The sequence below is a fragment of the Poecilia reticulata genome, chromosome 19, assembly GCF_904066995.2.
Source record: "Poecilia reticulata chromosome 19, P_reticulata-male-v2, whole genome shotgun sequence".
Classification (NCBI taxonomy): domain Eukaryota; kingdom Metazoa; phylum Chordata; class Actinopteri; order Cyprinodontiformes; family Poeciliidae; genus Poecilia; species Poecilia reticulata.
In genome coordinates this window covers 16,116,922-16,138,080 of record NC_088848.1, presented here as the reverse complement: position 1 = coordinate 16,138,080, position 21,159 = coordinate 16,116,922, and the positions used below count along the sequence as shown (strand labels likewise).

The following is a 21,159-nucleotide window of genomic DNA, read 5'->3' as shown; positions in this document are numbered from 1 at the left end:
AGAGATGCATAGAGATTTGACTGGATTATTGTGGTAACTTGTGGAAAAACTTAAGCTCACACATCGACGTTCTACATTTGATAGGAATTTTCACCTACTGATAAAATATCACCCAATGATTAGGACAAACCCACACACCAACACCGACACACAGCTGAGCGGTACCTTAGCGAGCAGCAGGAGGAGCAGGCCGGTGGGCGGCGGGCAGGCCGGGGTGCGCAGGATGTAAATGTTAGAGCGAGCGAGCGAGCGAGCGCACGCACGCACGCACGCACGCACACACACGCACACACACACACACACACGCTGAACATGCAACACGGCTGCAGGGGGGCAGGGCTGGTCTCAAGTCACTGGTTAATGCGTTTGAGGATGAACACCAGTAAATGAAATTATTCCTGACGTGCGGCAGAAGGCTGGAAAAATAAAGTTCTGCAGGGTAGAAACTGAACATTTGAGCTGGTTGTTATGGTAGAAAGTTGTTTTGGGGGAAAAAAAAAAAAGGACCAGAAGCAAGAGGAATGTCCATATGAAGAAATTTATTTGATAATTTTTGTATAGTAGAAATTCAAACATTTGAGGTCATCAATCTTTTTACTTCTTGCTGCCTCAAAACATGCATATTTCAGAAATCCTCTGTACAAAATGTTTTCACTCTTTTGCCCCTCAGTCGGTGCACACATGTGAGTGCTGTGCAATCTGCAGTCGTAGCTTAGATTATTTTAGTGGAGAAAGAAGAAGAACTGGCAGCTTCCTGTCGTTTACTCTAGACTTTGTCTAAACGCATCAGAAGAATCAAGAAACGGCAGAAAGCAGGTTGGCAAAGTTGAGGGAGGACATTTGGGACAAAGTTTCTACTGCACTGTGCAAAAAAAAAAATAGAATAAAAAAAAAATCTAAACCAAGATCTGATGCAGATCCAAATGAATGTTTCACTTGCTTGAAAAATATTTAATCATCTCAAGCGTTTTGTTTCAGAGCAATAATCTTTTAATTTCGCCGTCTTCGTCTCTCTACAGATGTTAAAACCTTCATGAATTTCAGAAGTCGGCAGTTTCCTGATGGACTAGAAACAAACACCAGAAGATACAGCCAGTGAGACGGGGGACTAACTGGGCCGACACAGAAAAACAAAACCGGTCAGAACAGACGACAGTCGTCTTAAAATGTGACGCTTTTTGACTCGCTGAGGTTTTAGTCAGGTTCAGAAGCAGAACACGAAGGATAAACACAGGAAATCAAACGGCTTTCCGGGCAGCTGTGACTCGGTTTTCAGTCGCTGATTTGACTTCTCAGTTTTCTGTGGATCCATTAGAATCCAAAATGTCACCTGCATATTTCTTCAACAATGTTACGTTTAAAAGTTTCCATTAAGTTATATAATCCACAGTATAGGCACCATGTATAAATATGCACAAACAAAAACATGTTTAGTTTTGTACATTTCTTTCTAATTTGGGTTTTTCTAAATATGGCTCATTATAAGCTGTAAGATCTCTGCATGTCTAGAGTCGTCGTCTGATGTTTTCTGTAGATTAAAAGTCGCATAAATAATTTCTGCTCATCAATTGTGACATTACAAAAGTATTCGTATATCTTGAATGTTTCACATTGTGTCGCATTATACGCACGTTTTAATTTATTTAATTGAGATTGTAAGTGACTGACCAAGACAAAGTAAAGAATTATTGTGGGAAAAAAAAATAAATAAAAAATAACATTTCTAAATTTAATTCTTGTCACAGTTTTCTGCCACTTCACCCATTTAGTGATGTACTATTTTGTGTTGGTTAATCATATAAAATCCAAACAAAATACATTAAAACTGTTTCTCTACAATAAAAAGCATCCACAAAGAATCAATGGGAGGATTTTAAAATTGATTTTAAACCTGTATAATATGGATTATCAGATATGAATCGGACAGTAGATCTGAGTCTAGAGATGGGATGATTTTCTACAACATGTCTGAGTCACTGTGTTTTATGTGATCCTCCAAAGTCCAGAGTGATGCATGAACGGAACCTTGAAGATAACCGTCGTAACCGTTATTTGATCAATCAATCAAAGCCGTTTTTATCTGTATGCTGCCAAATTACATCAATCAGTCCTTCCAGATTTTTGTGATTGTGGAAATTCACACAAAGTCAACGGATCCCAGCATTTTTCCTTTGGACGCAAATCCATAATTGCGAGTTTATTACAAATTTTCTGAAAAAAGAAAAAAAAAATGGTAGAAATCATTGGCTTAATGTGATGCCAATTCCCACCTGTAGGAGGCAGTATTCTGTGTTTTTACTACACTTGGTAAATCAGTTATAGATGTGGAGACACATCACATTTACCATGTTAAATATTGCAAAAAATCTTGCAATCATTTCTAAGTTAGCTCCACAAAACAGATGTAGATTGACCAAAAAAAAAGAAAAGTCATAAAATCCTGGAGGTACTGATCAATAAAACGATGTTTAATATTAGGAGGTATGCAGTCACAGCTATTTATTAATATTTTAACAGTTTGTAAATGAGTTTTATTAATACATTCTGGCACAACGGGCTCTTTGAGAACGTCAATGCTCTTGAATCGAGTTTGACGCCCAAGCAGTTTCCCAACCGGTGGCCAATGACATGCAGAGCTTTAAATGTGCTGGAATGACGACAGCAGGTTGCGATTTAAAAGTCATGTTTGTTGGTTAATGAAGCGGGAATGACGGGAACTAAATCACCTCATCAGAAGGTGATACAAAGAGAGTCATTTAAAGTGTTAGCATGAGTTTGTGTTCATTTAATCTAGATTACACATCGCCTTGAATGGGAATTATCACCCACTTCCAAACTTCCGCCTCCAGTATGTGTAGATGTGAGATCACGGTCCAATCATCTGTAATATGTTTTTTTGTTTTTTATTTGAACCACAGAAAACGCAAAAAAAAAAAGAAGGACATCGGCGCTGCTTATTGTTCAGATTGCTTGATGATGAAGCAGTGAAACGGCTCAGCAGGACATGGACAGAAGCACCTGTGTTTGAGTGTGTTGGAGCACAGTGTCCAAGTTCAAAGACTGATACCGAGACGGTTCCAGGTTGTTTTCATACACAAAGTCACAAACAGAGATTATTAGTTTCATAAAGTGCGTTTTTTTTTCTTCTTCTTCTTCCATGAACAGATAATAAGATACTGCGTGACAAGCACTTTTTTTGTATGTACAGTAAACATTCAGTTTTCTTGGTTAAAACATTTACAGGACCTCTGGTGTCAGAGGAATACAAAACTTCACAGCATGAAAAGGCAGAAATAATTCAATACTGAAAAATCCAGTAAAATTAAAAACTATTATGTTTTTACAATATGAAAATCCTCTTTGGGATCAACCGCTTTCTTTTACATTTCCTTCACGCCGTCATTCTGATGGAGAGCACTGACATTAGTGGAAATAGGGGCGGGGAGGTTTCATCCCCTCAGTTATACAAAAGTACATGTACATGCATGAAAAGCGAGGAAAAAAAGGCCCATTTTCCTCAGAGAGAACGTCCGTCACGTGGATTGGAAATATTTATGGCACAAAGTCAGTTCTGGTTTGGTCGTGAGGTCAGACAGACGACTCGGGGATGGTGACGGAGGAAGAGGTGAAAGGAGGGTGACGGACACACCCGCGTCTCTTCCTCGGATTGATCGGCTCGAGAGGAATTTATTGCCGCAAGCAGGAGGCAGGAAAAGAGGGGGGAGGGAAAGAGGAAGGAGCCTGTCCTATCGCATCGTCTCACACTGTGGAAATCAATTTGACCTCTGAGGAACTGTGGACAGAAAGAGGAAGAGGATTCCAGGTGGGCTGACAGGAAAAAAAAAACAGCAGCAGCAAAACCAGCAAGACACACACAAGGCTGAAATGTGGGATCTCGACCTGACCTGAGCCTGAACGTTTTACCGAGGCAAAGAGCTGCAGCAGGACGTTCGGGGTGAGTGGAGCCAGGAAATAAAGCAAGAAAAGCAGCGTGGCGGCTGTGAGGTGATGGAGGAGTCATGATGCGAATGGGTTCAGAAAATTAATGAACCAAAGACGGTGAAATGGACTTCAACAGAAACAAAAAACACATCAAACACACTTGAAGATTTTTTTTATAACTGGTCATGCCTAAAAAGGTTGTACCTTTATTGGAAATTTATCAATCGTCACGTAAAAGAAGCTCTTATTTTGAAAGAAGAGACCTTCTTCTACAACATGTTTTTATTTTTTTTTTTTTTTTTTGAACTTTTATTTGAACAATTCCTTGACAAAATCCATTCTTATGTATTTTTCCATTGCAAAACAATTACAGATATGACATTCAAACATACCTCTTCTAAAGCTCCTTCTTTTCCCTCTTTCCTTACACTATTACCGAAAATCGAGTTTTTTGTTCCAGATATTGAATTACAGAAGTCCATCTTCTATTATAAATGTCTTTCCGCAACCTCAGAGTTGCTGTAATATCCTCCATCAGGTTGACAGTCTTCAGCTTCTGAACCCATTGTTCCAAGGTAGGTGAATGTGGTTTCAGCCAGTTCACAGTGATCACCTTATGAGCAATCAACACCAGGGCTCTCAGCATATATTTAGAGTCCTCTGTCGGAAGATGCACCTCTTCTAGAATCACTTTATGTATTTCCCAATCCATAGTCAAATTTAGTATTTGTCCTATTTCCCTTTTTACCGTCTCCCAGTAACGTTTCACTTTTGGACATTCCCAAAAAATATGGGAAAAATCTCCTATTTGTCCACACTTCCGCCAGCAGAGATTACTGGCCTTATTATCATAGCTGGCTATCACTATTGGGGTCCTAAAATATCTCATTCTTATTTTCCAACTAAACTCTCTCCAGTTTGGACTATTCAGACATTTATGCCAATTATCCCAAGTGTTTTCCCATTCAGTGTCCTCTATCACCACGTTTAGTTCCAGTTCCCATTTGTTCTTGACATCTAGCGTTGTTTCTTCCTGGTCAATTCGTATTCTCTGGTATAAAGCCGAAACGATCTTATGAAGATCTTTTCGGTTCTCCACCACATCAATCCAGTATTGTTCAAAATCTGTTGGACTCTTTTTTAATTTCTCTACTTCTTTGTGTTTTTGAAGGTAGTGTCTGATCTGAAAGAATCTGAAAAGATCTGTGTTAGCGATATTATATTCATTTCGAAGTTGGGAGAAGGCTTTTAATGTTGTTCCTGTAAATAGTTGGTTTATTGTGATTAAACCTTTATCTGCCCATTCTCCAAATCCCCTGTCCATTTTATTAGGTTTAAAGTCAGCTATGCCATCTATTCTAGCTGCTCGTGACAAGGAGAGTGGTAGCTTCAACTTCTTTCGGACTTTGTCCCACACTCTCAAAGTAAACACCACCCACTCATTTTGGATTTTAAGTTTTCGCCATTGATTTCTATTTAAAAAAGGTATATCTGTTATCGAAATACTCCTTACTAATGAGCCCTGCTCCAGCTGTACCCACATTGTATCCAAATCCAGTCTAATCCATGTAACAAGTGCCCTTAGTTGTGCTGCCCAGAAATAACTTTCCAGATGTGGAAGAGCCAGGCCTCCCACACTCTTTGAAGAACACATAACTTTAAGTCTCACTCTTGGGCGTTTGTTTTGCCAGATGAATCTTGATATAAGTCTGTCTAGTAACTTGAAGGTGGTTTTAGGAACCATGATCGGTAGGGAGTTAAAGAGGAAAAGAAGCCGTGGTAGCACATTCATCCTGATCGTCTCCACTCTGCCAACTAGGGATAGAGGGAGAATCTGCCATCTTTCCAAATCCTTTTTAATTTGAGATATAAGTGTGCTATAATTGGCATTGTATAACTGAGAAGAATTACCGGTCAGAGTGACTCCCAAATATTTAAGGCCCGCTTTTGGCCACTTAAATTTCACTTCTTTCTCCAGGTGCTCTGGCCAGAGTCCTGTCATCATCATTGCTTCAGATTTAATTTCGTTAATTTTATAACCTGAGACATGACCAAATATGTGTAGGCATTTCATAAGAGGAGGGATCGTACTTGATGGGTTTTTTAAGTACAAAAGTATATCATCTGCAAATAAAGAGATCTTGTGTTCTAAACCTCCCTTGTCTACTATTCCTTCTATATGTTTGTTCAACCTAATCAATTCTGCTAATGGCTCTATACTTATAGCGAAAAGAATAGGCGAGACCGGACTTCCCTGTCTCACCCCCCTTTTTATGTTGAAAAATTCAGAGCAGTAGCCATTTACCCGTACCCTCGAGATTGGACTTTAATTAAGAGTTGCAATCCATTTTATGAAGGTGGAGTTAAATCCCATCTTCTTCAATATGTAATTTAAATAATCCCAGTCCACCCTATCAAACGCTTTCTCTGCGTCTAACGCCAGGAGCATTGATGGTTGGCTGTCTTTCTTAGCGATTGACTGAATATTCAGCGCTCTTCTAACATTGTTCGAACCTTGTCGTTTTGTTATAAATCCAGTTTGATCCGGTTTTATTAATTTCTTTAAGTACCTTTGCATCCTTCCTGCTAAAATTGATCCAAGGATTTTCAAATCGTTCCCCAAAAGACTTATGGGGCGGTAGGAGGCACATTTTTTAGGGTCTTTCCCTTCCTTATGTATTACTGTTATTAATGCTTCTGACCAGCTTTTTGGGGGATCATTTTCCTTCAAGGCGTAGTTGTATACAGCACATAATTTAGGGGTAAGTTCCTTAATGAAAACTTTGTAAAACTCTCCATTTAGACCATCTGTCCCTGGACTTTTATTGCTTTTTAATGATTTAATTACTTCCTCAATCTCCATCTCTGTAATTGGTCTATTCAGATCATCTGCTTCTTCCTGTGTCAATTTTGGTAGATTAAGTGTTTTAAATAGATCCTCTATTTCTTCTCTTTTCTGGGGTAAACTTTCAGAGTCATATAGCTCTTTATAAAATTCTCGGAACGCCTCTGCAATTTTTTCCGGCTGGGCTAGTTCTCTTCCATTTCCCGGGTGACTTATGTTGGGGACCACGCGGCTGGCCTGTATTTTTCTCAATTGGAAGGCTAATAAGCGGCTCGCGCGATTTCCCACCTCATAATATTTTTGGCCAGTATATCTCATAGCCCCTTCTGCCTTATAAGTAAGTATTTTGTCCAGTGCTTCCCTGCTTCTTTTAAGTTTTTCCAGTGTCTCCTCTTTTCTATCTCTTTTATGAATTTGTTCTAATCTTTTCACTTCATTCTCTAGGTCTTTTACTTTCTGTGCCCGTTGTTTCTTTAATATACTTGCCATTTCTATACATTTACCCCTGATTACTGCCTTGGCTCCATCCCACAATATTGCCCATGATACAGCCCCATTATCATTCAACCGAAAGTATTCATCTATTGTTGTCTTCATTCGTTCTTGAACCTGTGGGTCATTCAGCATGGAGACATTCAATCTCCAGTATTTAAAATGTTTTTCTTTTTTAACCTTTAATGTTATTCTAACTGGTCCATGGTCTGACAACGTTACAGGCTCAATACTACTATGTACCACCCTATGAAGATCTTGTCTGGATATAAGTATCATATCCAATCTTGAGTATGAACCATGCACATTTGAAAAGAATGTGTAATCCTTGCCCTGTGGATTACATGCCCTCCAAGAATCTTCCAGTCCTAGCTCCTCTAACAGATATTTCAGGACTTTCGTTTTTCTGCCCAATGGGCCCTGATCTGATGGCAATTTGTCATGTTTTGGATCCAACACACAGTTAAAGTCTCCAGCCAAAATTATTACACCTTCTGAGTCTTTTGCTAAGACAGAAGCTACTTCTACAAAAAAATTTGGATCTTCTTCATTTGGGGCATATATATTCATTATTGTTATATCCATCCCTTCTATTGAACCTACCACCATCACATATCTCCCCTGCTCATCTTTAACCTCCTTCTGCATCAAAAAGTAAGTTGTCCGGCTCAATAATATTGCAACCCCTCTACCCCTACTTTTTGGACAACTGGAAAAGAACACCTGGTCTACCCATTCTCTTTTTAATTTTTTGTGTTCCACATCGTTAAGATGAGTCTCTTGTATTAGAGCTATTGAACTTTTAAACGATTTTAATTGAGCTAATATTTTTTTCCTCTTTATCGGATGGCCCAGCCCTCTCACATTATAACTCACAATATTTAAATCACTCATAACCAATAACTCTCCTCCCACTGTCAACCTCCTCCTTTACTTTTTGACCCTTCAAACTTAATTCTAAATCTTGCATCATATCCGTATTTAACTCCTGTTGGTCACTCAAAATGAACATAAACATGTCAAGGAACAAGAACATAGTAACATCAAAGCAATTTGAACAAAATAAGCCCCTAAGACTCCCATCAATCCCACTGGCCATGATAAGACCACAGATAACCTGTAGTGACCGCATCCTGGCCAGCCCTCGATGTAACCAAGGCAGAGCACTGTGTGCCCACAGTTGCTCTGGGGAAAAAGCACTAAGTGCAACCCAGATCACAAACCAAAGAAAAACAATAATTCCTTGATGAGATCTCCACCCAATTGGAATGACAATAGTAACGCACGGCGATAGGAACTACCCGTGAGATATTAAACAACTGAGATATAATTTCTCAATACAAAGTAATTTCAATTATCTTTATAGCATCTTCTCCCCCTTAATGATTTTCTCAAAACATACCTTGAAGTCTTCACAAACTCATCTGTTTATGAACATTTTTCCCCACCACAATCTTAAATGTAAGCCTTTAAATCCGCATCCAGTAACCCCCCTTTTCCTTGTCTCTTGTTGAGTCTCGGAATCCAGGCCTCTTTGGAGAGCTCCGCTTCCATCTTCTCTCTCTCACTCATCTGTACCGAGATATTTAGCTTCTCTAACGTTGGTATCGCATCGAGAAGGGTCGGGAAAGTTTTTGAGCCATTTTCCAGGTCCACTCTGAGTTGTGCAGGAAAACGACATTTAGCCTGTATTCCTTTTTCTTTAAGTTGCTTGATTACACTCCGCAGTCTCACTCTTTTCTTTTGGATTTCTGGAGAGAAGTCCTGGTCGAAGTATATTCTTTTCCCTTGGATAACGATTTGTTTTTGTGACCATGCCTTTTGTAGCACTGCTTCTTTCGCAGTGTAGTCCATGAAGCGGACAATGATGGAGCGCGGCGGATTTGTGTCCGCTGGTCTCGGTCCCAGCGCTCGATGCGCCCTTTCAATCTTAAAGTCCTCCTGCAGCAGAAGCGTGTTTCTGATTATATCCTTTACAAAGCCAGCCATGTCTTGTTTCTCGCTTCCCTCCGGAACTTGATAGATTCTGAGATTGTTACGACGCATACGGTTCTGGAGGTCGTCCCACTGGTTAGTGAGTGAAGCCTCACGTCTCAGCATGTACCGAAGCACCCTCTCATTTCTCTGGCTAACCTCTTCCGTCGCGCCGGTCCTATTCTCTGCTTCCTCCAAACGTTGCTCCAGCTTGTCCGTGCGCTCTTTCAAGTCTCCTACTGTTATTTCCAGTCTTGTTAGGGCGGCTTTTGTTTCAGCAAAAGCATTCTGGTTTTCTTTCCTCAACTCCTTTAGCTCACGCAGAACTTCGGTTATCGTATCATTAGCTTCATTAGCTTTCCTTCCCTCGCTAGCTGCGTTGCTAGTCTGCTGCGGTTCTTTCTTCTCTTTTGGCTCTTTTTGGTCATTTTGCTGCTTACCTACTGTATTTCTTGTCGGCATCGTCTTCTTATTTGCAGTTTCTCTCAGGGGGGTAGCCATAAAGTTGTATAATTTTCCAATTAATCATCAATCTCACGGGAGCCTCCACCCAATGCAACCGTCTCAGAACATGGCACCACCGGAAGTCCACAACATGTTTTTAAAAAGGCAAAGTTGGATAAGATTTTAATTTAAAAATCCCTTTTTTATTTTTTCAGGTCAAATGCGTTGGAAACTTAGCTTCTCCACCGCTGATAATTCCCAAAGAACATGGAGTTTGGTTTTGCAGACTAAACACTATAATTGACATAATCTGTTGTATAACTTCAGGAGGAGTAGAGGGCTGAAGGTAATTTGGCGACACTTCAGAATGATCACAAACCACTATTACGCATATTTACTACCACTAAATGAAACCTCAGACCACTGAAATTTACTCAAGTATCTGGTTAGACCCACAGAAGTACAGCTATATTTACACATCTAAAATTAAAAGGTTAAATAACTCACATTATTAAGAAGAGTGCATTAAGCCCTGTCCATGCAGCCGAATTCATCTGATTTGAAATGAATCAGCTCATTCGTTCCAACAGTAAACAAGACGTTAGAACTGCAGGAATTCAGATCAGACCTCGGTGTAATACAAGATGTCTGCAGATTTAACCAACTCAAGTTTCAGACCTGTATCTTCACAGAAATGTATGAAATTTTTTCAACCAACTGGCGACAAATTAGCACTTTTCCATGATGTATGCAAAAAATTAGCTAGCTAGCTAGCTAGAAAAGAATGTTAGCAGCTAGCTAGCAGTTGTGTAAACCCCCAGAGAACGCACTGAAGATGTTTGAGTGGGACTCAAACTAAATACACAGAATATACAAGATTTAATAGTCTTAGACAAAACTTAATACCTGTAATTAACACATTAAAGGCTAACTTGCTCTTTTTAAAATGAATTTAAGAGGTTTTAAAGGATGAGTGGACACCCTGTAATAGACAACTAACATGACAAGATCTCCTCTTTTATGGTTTCACAGCAAACAAATGTTGACAGAAAAGGATGGAAAAGAGAAAAACTAAAAAAAAAAATTAAACCAAATCAAAAGTGTACTGCACCAATTGTCCCAATCCCTCAGCCACATATGGAGAGCTAATACTCATTGGTTCCCCTCCCACTGACTGAAAAGAATTTCTGCATCAAACTAAAAGAACTTGAGCGGTTCTTACCTGGTGGGGAAGCGGGGCTCGTACTCTTCAACTCCCTGCTGCAGACACAAAGGAGAGAAAAAATTAGTTACAGTTTATTCTGCAATGACGTACATTTACTTATGAAAGCTAGAGGACTGTTGTGATAATCACAACAGTCAGCAGATGGCAGCAAAAATTCTGCAACACAGACTCAAGAATGTGAGTCGTACAAGCTAGCTCCTAGCATCTTTCCATACAAACTGATCTTAAAAGTAAAAAAACAACTTTAAACTGGAGTAAATCTTTCCTTCTGTTTATATATCTCATGTTACAAAATGGATACATGTGCCTTAGTAAGTTGTGTAATATAGTTTTTCAATTTTCAGAAAAAGAACTGAATAAAGTTCTGTGAGATGTTCACAGCCTGGGGGAATGTTTTAGAAACTAAACATGTTTTTAACTTCGACACTTTTCTCACCAACCTGTCTAAACCACACAAATTTTATTTATGAGTAGCAACGTAAAAAGGGATGAATACATTGCAATTTTTAGGCTCATTTATCAAAGAGTTAGAAAAATATACATAATTTTCCTTGCTCTTTCACAATAATGCTTAACTTTGAATTGATCCGTCTTAATAAAGTTTGTGATTGTTACATGATGAAATCTTAAAAAATTCAAGCGGTGTGAAAACTTCTACAAGTCACTGAGCTCCACATCAAGTCTGGCATTGGTTTTGTTACAACGTAAAAGAATAGAAGAAGTAAAATCTATGAAAGACAAAATAATAAAGAAAACCACACAAACCCAGAATTGTTTGATGAGTCATCAACTTAAAGGCCTGATAAGTGAAAGAGTTTGAGGAGCAGAGATTTTCTGAATAGATGGCGACTAAATGACAATCCTCGGCGGCGGTGAGGCAGAAAGAGCAGTTTAAGTTGTTACATGACTGCAGTGCAATTAAGCGTCGCCCACATGTTATGTTCTAGGTGAGGCGTAGGAGGGGATCTGTGCTGATGCAGAGGGGATTCACTGTTTCATAAGGCTCTTTCCTGCCTTGTGATGAATTCTTATCCACCTCATCAGCAGCTCACAGGTATTTTCTCTGAATTTTCCTCTTTCTGCGCTGCGTCACATCCTGCTCTTGACCCCTGCCACCAGGCACAGCCCATTCCTGTAGTAATGTGAGCTAGCGCTGCACATCAATGTTCTTATTTTTAGTCTAGTTTCTTGTGCAAATATCGTAGCATGCTTGAATTTAAGTAAAACTAACTTAGAAGCAACTTTTCAGCCACATATAGCAGCTTGTCAACTAATTTCTTAATATTGATGAGAAAGTGCTAGATCCACCAGATAATTATTTAACTTACAACTTATATTTTTTGAAGAAAATTACTTCTTCATCAATATTAAGAAATTATTGACTTAAACAAGCTCCCGTATCTTGCTGAAATGTTTCTTGTAGGTCTGTTTTATCTTATTTTAAGTCTAATAAGATGTTTGCATTTTAAACTAGAGACCAAAGATACTTGGTAAGATGTTGTGTTTTTACAGTGCGGGATCTTTGTGATGGCTCAGCTAGTGTTTTGTGGGTTTATGTGTGGACGTTCTGCAGCATCTGTACCTGCGGGAAGCCTGGCACCGCGACGCTGTAGGGACGCTGTTGCCTGTGCAGCGTGGCTGTGCTTTGTGCAGACATTCGAGTGTGAGTGCCGTAATCGGGACCGGGCAGAGGCATGTCCTCTCTCTCCAGAAGGTTCCCTGTGCTGCTGCTTTTCCCATGGTGGAGGCTGGAGACACAAGAGAACATGGAAACTTAAAAAAACTGGAACCGTGTCATTCCTGTGTCCCATCTGGGCCAGTTAGTGGAGAGAGCACTTCTGCAAGAATGGAACTGGGAGTTGTTCAAACATCTGGAATTTACAAAAACCACAGAGACTAACAAAACGGAAACACAATAAGCTTCACGTACTTGTGAACTCGAAGCTGCCTCATGGTGTCGCCGTTGCTCTCGGAGACCAGCCGGGTGTAGGAGAAGGGAAACCAGCCCCGCCTGGTGGAGAAGAGACAGCAGGTCAACATTCGTTCTTCAATTTCAGAACCAGAGAACAGAAAGAGAAACAGAAAGGTCACATCTTCAATCCCAAATCACACTCACATCCTCGTCTTCTCGTTCTCGCCATAGTGCCAGCCGTCTCGCGCCTCAGGCACCAGCAGGGTAATGACGTCGCCCTCGGCGAAGCTCAGCAACGTGCTGTTGTCTCCGGCGGCGTGGGAGAAAACGGCCTGGACTCGAGTTCTGCCGTTCCTTTCTAGACCTGCAGCCATGGAGCTGGAGCGGGGCAGCGTGCGAGTCTCCACTGGAGACACAAAACAAAAACGGCACAGAGTTTTTAGTCTTTGAGTAATAAAACATGAAAAAGAGCCGGAATAAATTCAGAGGATGTGTTTACTGTCCTCTGTTATATTGTACAGTGATTTGAGCAGAGCAAGTTTTATGTAAGTCACTCGGGCTCTTTCTCATTTTAAATATCACACGTTCTATTCCCACTTGTTTTGGTCTGTTATTAAACCTGCAGGCTGTGCTTCAGGTGGAGAAAAACATTTTTTTTCCATTGTTCTCAGTCTTTTTTCCTAAAATATTAGAGCTGCAACTAACTATCATTTAAGTTATTAATTAATTAGATTTAAAAAATGGTACATTCTTCAAAATTCAAATGATGAATGATTCAAATTCAAATTCAAAATGTATACATTTTCATACAGTTTTGGCTTAATTGTTGGTCTTGGTGGGTTTTTATTTCAGCAAATCCAAAGTGTCTGCATCCTCCAGTAAACGATTAATCGATTACCAAATTATTTCAATACTTTATCATAATTAATGCGATTAATTGTTTCAGCCCTGATTACTGGTCTCTCCAGCTGATTCAGTGAACTGTTGTGTTGTTGCAGCTTCATGCTGAGCACGGTTTGCACTCAAAGGATTAACAAGGTAATCAGAGTCTTAACTCAATTCTCAGCCAAGATAATTAACGGAAGACGCAAAATAAAATTGCATTCGGAATCCCAGCAACGAAGAGGATTTCTGCAGACGTCTTTACCATGGAGACTTGTTATTTTTTTACGCTTCCACTAAACCTCTGTAGAAAGGAGAGGTGTGTGTGTCCTTACGTTGGGGGGTCTTGCTCTTTGTGGGGGCGGCCTTGCGCACAGGCAGGGTGTTGGAGTAGACCTCCGCTCCATGCCGCTGAGGCTGCGGGGAGGCTTTGCCCTGCGCCACCTTGCTCTCCATCCATTGCTGGTAGTCCTCTCCACCCGCTGCTCCGTTCATCACCGGCATCGCTCCGTCCATCAGCCGCTGCGAGAGAGAGAGAGAAAGAGCCAGTGAGACGATTAAAACCCGTTCCTGCACATTTACATCATAGTTGCATAACTTCCTGCAGCTCATTAGCGATAACGAAGGCGTCGAGTGGCTGTTGGTCAGAAACGCTTCGTTAATTAAAATCGTTCATGTACAGAGTTAAAAGCAAGCATCTGTCAAAGAGTTTCAAGGCATTATTATTATTACTGAATGCACAGTATAACTATGTATGCACTGCTTTTTTAATTAGAATTCAAACAAAAACAAGAAAAATGTTTGATGGACATGTGGACTTATTTGTCCAGGAGAAGAGAGCGAGCTGAATGATGTCACAAATTTAAACTCTGTCAGAGCAACAAGCCTGTGACTGATTCAATAAAATTTTATTTCTATCTTCGATCTCACAGCAGCGCTTCACTTACAATCCCTCAACACTAAAAACATTTTTTAAAGTCTTATTTGGAGTCATTTCATCATGTTTTACCAGAGGGTGGGAGAGTATACAAAAAAAAGTTTACTCAAGCAAAAAGGTTCTGTCAAAGAAATTACTCGAGTAAAAATAATTCATGTAAATACCACAATTGCAAAATAACAAATTCAGGCAAAAGAGACATTTTTCCATATCGATGCCTTTCAATATAAAACATTTGAAACAAAAACTGCAGGTTTGTCTGGTCTGGTGAATTTTTGGTTAAAACAAACTTGTTAATTATTCACTGAAGCTCCTCACACAAATCTTACCAAAGAGCGGTGATACATCAGAATAAAATTACTTAAGTAAAACTAAAACCGTATTTTGTTTTACTCAAATCACTTGAGTAAATGTAAGTAGTCACTACCCAACCCTGCGTTTTACCTTCTGTTTCTATAGATTTACATGAAAAGGACCATTTTGTGCTGCATGTTTTGAGCTTCCCGTGTCTCTGCTCGGTGAGGAGCTGCACTAGATGAAACGCACTGCGTGTCCCTGCTCCTTCAATCTGACATTTCTCCATATATGCGTTCTCAGTTCCGGTGTGAACTATAAATGATGAGTCAGAAAGCCATTAGACCGCTCTTAGCCGCAGCAGGACGAAACAACACAATTAACTCCTTGACTGCTTCCATTTTACACTGGAACAGACTCACTTTTTTTTTTTACAATTTGTAAAAGTGAGTGTTTTTACTGTTTCAGATTCGTCTTTATCTGCAGGCTTTCAGTCGTCTGAACAGAGACGCTGCCCCGTTTTTCAGTTTGTGTGAAACGCCTCGTCGTTTGTCTGGTGCGGTAAGGCCCAGGAGAAACTGACCTGCTGGCCCATGGCGGCGCCGGCCCGTAGGGCTGCCAGCTCTGGAGGCATGGGCAGAGGTTTGGCGCCAGAGATGGGCTCGGAGATGCAGGGGTGGAGGGCGCCGGGAGGCACGCCGCCCGCTGCGCCGCTCATCTGCTGCGCCAGGAACATGGCCCGATCCGGCAGCTTGGTCGGTTCGGCGCACACCTGCTGCCACACCGGGATCTTCTGGGACAAAAGCTCCTTACCCTGGAAACACAGAGAGAGAACAGGCTCAGCATGATCTGTTATATGGAGAGTTATTTGGGCTGGCAATTTGTTTAATCGTCAGAAATTAAACAGTAAAAACAATAATTCTGTTAAAGAAGTACACCAACAGTCTTAATTGGTTACAAAAGTTTTGGTTATTGCATTTTTCTTACTTTTTCACCCTTTTAACAAACTCATGTATCCGTTCTTTAAAGCAGGGATATGTGACCTGAGTCAGGTTAACCCAGTCAAGTCGTGTTCGGATCTTTTGGAGCTGGAAGGATCTCAAACAATGCATGGTTGGGGTTCTTCAGACAGAACGTTTTCCATTTGAAACATTCAATAGAGGCAGAGCACAAAGGATTTAAATGTAAAATCACTTAGAATCTTGATATTGGCACAAACAAAGGTAATAACTAGGAAACACCAAATAAGGAGAACTGGATATATGTGATGCATGTTATTGATGTTACAGAGAAGCTAACCTCTTTCTGGAGACTTGAAATGAATGAATTTGAGAAAGTGTGGAAAGAATGGTTGAACTATTAAACCAATCATCTCGGATTTTGTATGAAAATAATTTTTTGGTCGAGACACGAGGCTGAGATAGATTAGACGATGGATGCATGAAGCTGCCAGAGAAGCAAAGGAACAAGCAGAGTTTCATTCATGCATTCATTTGATTTAAGCTTCGAAAGCTCTTTGAAACATTCTGGAGTTGCTTGAAAGCGAGAAAGTAAATGTTCAAAATCAGTTATTGGTAGCTTTCTATGGATCACATTTTTCAGCGAAGTCTATAATTCAGAGTAAAACGGGTCGTAAAGTGAATCCAGATGGGAAACCGAGGCAGCGTGCGAATCGTCTCTGCGACAAGCTCTCAGTTGCCGCAGGACGTGTCCATGCATTATACAGCAGAGCGGTTACGTAAAGTCCTCATCTGCATTCATCTTCAGGGAAGAACAAACAGATCCGAATCTGGAATTAAAACTCAGCTGGTTCTAACCCGGCCAAGGAAGTGGGCGGGCTGCAGAGGCAGCCCGCATCAGTAGTCAGATTATGAGAATCCAGAAAACAATCCTCTGAAGTGAACCAACCCTCTTTAACTTTTAACACCCTTAATCAGAGACGTTCTGCTTTTGCTTTGTTTCTGTAAATTGTCGCTGAAACAGAGACGAATGAGAAGTCACAGTTCCGTTTCTTTGTGTTCTGCAAACTTTTCCTGAGAAGATCTTTGCTGCCGGTGAAAGCGATGAGTCACTGCGACCCCAGTTAGTCTGGCAGATAGCAAAGATGGAGCGTAGGTGGCCGGTGCCTTTACCGGCGTTAGAATAATCGACAGGCGCAGACGGCGGCTGCTTTACTCTGCTCTCAGTGGACAGAGTGAAGAACAGAAACGGACTGGTCACCTGGTCAACTTCTCTGGCTGCAGCAGAGTTTTTACAGAAAAGGAGAACAGCAGCAGCAGCAGTATCTCTGTGAAACAACTTTCAGAATCGGGAACTTTTGGTTGAAATTAGGGCTGCAACTAGGAATTATATTAGTACTTGATCAATCGGATTAAAAAACAACAAAAAAAACTGTTGCATTCTACAGATTTTTCCATTTCATTTAGTTTTTTTAAGCAGCATCAGAAATATATTAAAAGATGCCTCAATTCATCATGATTAATCTATTTAAACATTTCAGCCCTTAATCGTCTAGATTAATTATTTCTGATTTAGTCCCAAGCAAAATGTTTTAATAACCTATTTTTGCTCAAATACATCATTTGAAAACATTACAGATTCATTCATCATCTCCTGGTCCATCCTGCCGTCACTCAGGAGCATCAGGACGACTCCACTGGAGGCGGAGATTCACCCCAAAACGTGACTTCAAAGAGAACAACATCTCCAGTTCAAAGGAATTTTTAGCATCTTTTGCTTAGGAACAAAAAACTCTCCTTGTAATTGGCATGAGGACAGCCGGCGGTCGCTCTGAGTCTAATTTAATCCCTTTTTGATGTTTAATCATCCCATCAGCAGTTTGTGTTCTCCGCTTCCTCCTGTCTATCAATCACTCATTCAGACACTTTCACACCCACACGCAGTGAGTCGGAACCAAGTGTTCCTGCAGAAGTAGGTCATCCTCCCGGCCGCCTTCACCCTCCTCCTCCTCCTCCTCAGGATCGGGCTCTACATGTGAAGAGGAGAGGATGTAGCCATCCGGGGAAGAAACGGGAGCGGCTTGCATTTCTGTTCATAGTGAGCCTGTGATTGGCTGAGTGGGAAGCATCTGGACGAGTACTGGCGGGTTTATCATTTCATGACGATGTATAAATAAACACAGGAACGTGAGAATGGAACAAAGCGACAAGCCTGAACGCATTTTATGATCTGCCAAGGTGCAAAACCGATGAACAATATCAAATACTTCATCCTCGTCCATGTAGCAACATTCTTACTCATTTTCCTCACTAAATAAAGTCGCATTTTGCTCTCCTCTTTCTCCCTGAACTTGTGTTGTTTTTCTACATCTTCGGGATTTCTGAGAGAAGTTCCAGTTGCAATTTTCATCAATAATATTCCAATGTCACATCTATAGAATGTTATTCAGCTCTAACTAAGACTGTCACCATAAGCAATTAATAAATTAATCGCATGATAAATTAAACTAAGCTTGATAATTATTTTTGTGTTTTACTTTGGTTATTTAAAATATCTTCCTGTTCCAGTTAAACCATTCTTTACAAAATTCAAGTTTAAATTATGGCGTTATTAACATATTAGTTTATGGTCTCATCAACTAAATGGTCTCAAAGAAATGGCGCAACAGGCCTAAACAACATCAGTTTGCTTTCTGAAATTTGTCTTGTTTGAATTTCTAGTGAAATTATTGCTCTACCAAACCCGTTCCTGCGCTGGTCTCACCTTGTTGTGGTAGGCACTGCTGTTCTTGGCCACGGCGCACTGACGGTCCACCAGGAAGCAGTACCTCCTCCGCTCCTCAGACAGAGCGTTCTTGTAGCCCTCGGCGATGTAGTTGTCCAGCTCGCTCTGCTTGTTGCTGATGGCCTCCACAAACTGGGAAGAAAAGGGGGAAAAAAGAAAATCCAGAGGTTTTCCAGCTGTCTCAAAACAGTAACAGTAACAAGTGCCAAAAAAAAAAAAGACTCCTAATAAACATTTTGTGGAGTGGGTGAATCAGTCCTTTACATGCTTCAAATGATGACATGTATAAAGAAAATTGTGTTTTTCCTAGGCTTTCTTGGATATCAAGTCAAAAAATGTCACAGCACATTAAAACAAGAACTTCCTGATCAACATTTCCCTCTCCCACCTGGTTGAAGCTAGAGCTGGGCAATATTGCCTAAAACCATACCACATTGATTAGTCTTTTGTTTTAAGCATCTGAAATGTTGCCAAACTGGTGGTGACCACTTCCTGTTTTACCCCCAGTTTTCACTCATTGCAGTTTTTAATGTTTAAGGCATTAAACTGCAGCTGCTAAAGTTATTCGGCAGTTTGTTGCTAGGTAACCAAAGGGTGAGTGAGTTGCTAGGTAACCAAAGAGCGAGTGAATTGCTTCATCCCACCAACCTAGCTTATTAGTTGACCAGAAGAGGTTGAGCAGCTTAAGAGTTTCCTCTGCCTACATCCCCCATAATGCTGTGCGGTTCGGGGAGAGTGATACTCATCACTCGTCTTTCACAATGTACACGATGTATATTTATTACCCAACTCTAAAGTACATCTAGCGGCGCCTTTAGCGGAAATGTCGACACCAACGTCTGACTGCAGTGACTTCATCCACAGCTTCAGTCAGACACCAGAAGCTTCTAAAGAGTTTAAACAAAGTGAAACGTCGTCCTCAGCATGTTAGTCTGTCGTCGGAAGTAGCGTGAGGAGTCAATGGCCGCGCCCCGAGCCGTTCACACACAAACTCAACATCACACACCGACCTGCACATTTAGCTGCTTCAGCTAACAGCCGAGGGCGGGCTGGACGTTCAAAAATAACCCGATGGTGCCAGGAGACGGATCTATAGAGCTACTCGAGTCATCCAGCGATGCTCCATAATCACCATCACACTTTGAGCAACACCAGAGGCGCTAATTATGGAATTAATAAAGCAAAGCAGACATTCATTAAGAATATTTTTCTGCCTCATTTGCATTCTTATCTAAACATAAAGAAACTGAGAAGGTCAGTTAATGAATTTTAAACACTTTGTTACTTTTATGTCTTCAAGCAAACATTTAAGGTTATGTAAAGATCAGATTCTCTTAGCCTTTTCCTCACCAAGGCGCTCAGCACAATATTGAATTTAAACCTATATGCCTTCTTTTTCATACACAACTTTGGTTCCTTTTAGCTGGAAAAGTTATGCAGATTGAGATGTTTTCAGAGTGGCGCCTTCCTTCTAGAGATAAACTGCTGCTTTAGTTTCTGTAAACTGTAGATCCTCAAAAATCTATGTGTTTTCCTCGTCATCAGCAAATGCATTTCCACAATAAATCCTTAAGGCATAAGCGCAAAGAAAAGAAGCTAAAAAATGGATCAGCAATCAACTTCATTAAGTTTAAAAAAGGTTATTTTGAAAGTTTTATCCTCTTTGTTAATGTCTGGAAAACTACAAATAGAACAGGGATTATTTAGAGCTGAGCAGATGCATTGTGCATCGCGGTGCACAAAACAATTTGCAGCATCACAGAGCTCGTTAGATGCAGAAAATGACAACATAACTGTGAGATGTAAAAATATGTAAAATTCTGCAGAGCTCACTAGAGGGACTCAGAGGGCAGTTTCTGGAAAAGAACCAAACAAATTGCTGGAGCCGTTTTAGAGAACCTTTTAGCTCAGCTTTCAATAAATAAACAGACTCTTTAATCAAAGCACCTAGAAATAATATGACAACATATAATAATCACTAAGGAGTAATAAGGATGAATTAAAATGAGCGTGACAATTCACATTCTGATGATTAACAGTTTTTTGAAGAGCAATTCTGTTTTCAGAAACTTCGTGATCCTTTTTATTTATCGTTTTTGGCTGTTGTGTTTTATTTTGGATATTGCATATTTTTTGTCTTCCAGTTCCAGTGTGGAGTATTCTTTACAAAATGAAAGTTCATTAGTCTTTGAGAGTGTGACCTTGCATCATCAATATATTGGTTGCCTCAAAACATCAATATTATCGTTTATCGTAATAATTTCTGGGACAATTTATCGTGCAGAAACATTTGTTATTGCAGTGGATCTGTGAGCTATGGGAACAACGGAGCGTCGTTTTAATGACATTACAAGCAGAACGAAGCTCCGCCACCCGGATGTGCTCATTAATCAGAGCTGCTCCTCATGTGGGCTCATCCAGCAGCCACCGTGAAGTGGCCATTACAGAGGAAGACGGAGGCAGCTAAT

The 21,159-nt window shown here is 40.4% G+C and overlaps 1 protein-coding gene and 1 long non-coding RNA gene across 14 annotated transcripts in view; both read right to left on the bottom strand.

Moving 5' to 3' along the window:
* Positions 1–21,159, bottom strand: part of LOC103481851 (BAR/IMD domain-containing adapter protein 2-like) — a 63,433-nt gene that overhangs the window by 4,268 nt on the left and 38,006 nt on the right. For 7 of the 13 annotated variants that reach the window (XM_008437623.3, XM_017310731.2, XM_017310732.2 and 4 more), the window contains 7 exons: positions 18,671–18,823; positions 15,531–15,761; positions 14,052–14,238; positions 13,039–13,240; positions 12,853–12,933; positions 12,505–12,670; positions 10,920–10,957 (listed from right to left, as the gene is read on the bottom strand). In XM_008437623.3, coding sequence (XP_008435845.2) covers positions 10,920–10,957; positions 12,505–12,670; positions 12,853–12,933; positions 13,039–13,240; positions 14,052–14,238; positions 15,531–15,761; positions 18,671–18,823 — 1,058 coding nt within the window. Of the gene's footprint in view, positions 1–524; positions 3,794–3,905; positions 3,999–10,919; positions 10,958–12,504; positions 12,671–12,852; positions 12,934–13,038; positions 13,241–14,051; positions 14,239–15,530; positions 15,762–18,670; positions 18,824–21,159 lie in introns of those variants that run through there. The other 6 variants (XM_081600417.1, XM_081600423.1, XM_081600418.1 and 3 more) reach the window with 5 other exon arrangements.
* On the bottom strand, positions 4,222–9,384 carry LOC145549078 (uncharacterized). Its single transcript, XR_014085027.1, has 2 exons — positions 8,682–9,384; positions 4,222–5,135 (listed from the first exon to the last, which is right to left on the bottom strand). It is a non-coding gene; the product is annotated as an uncharacterized LOC145549078 (long non-coding RNA).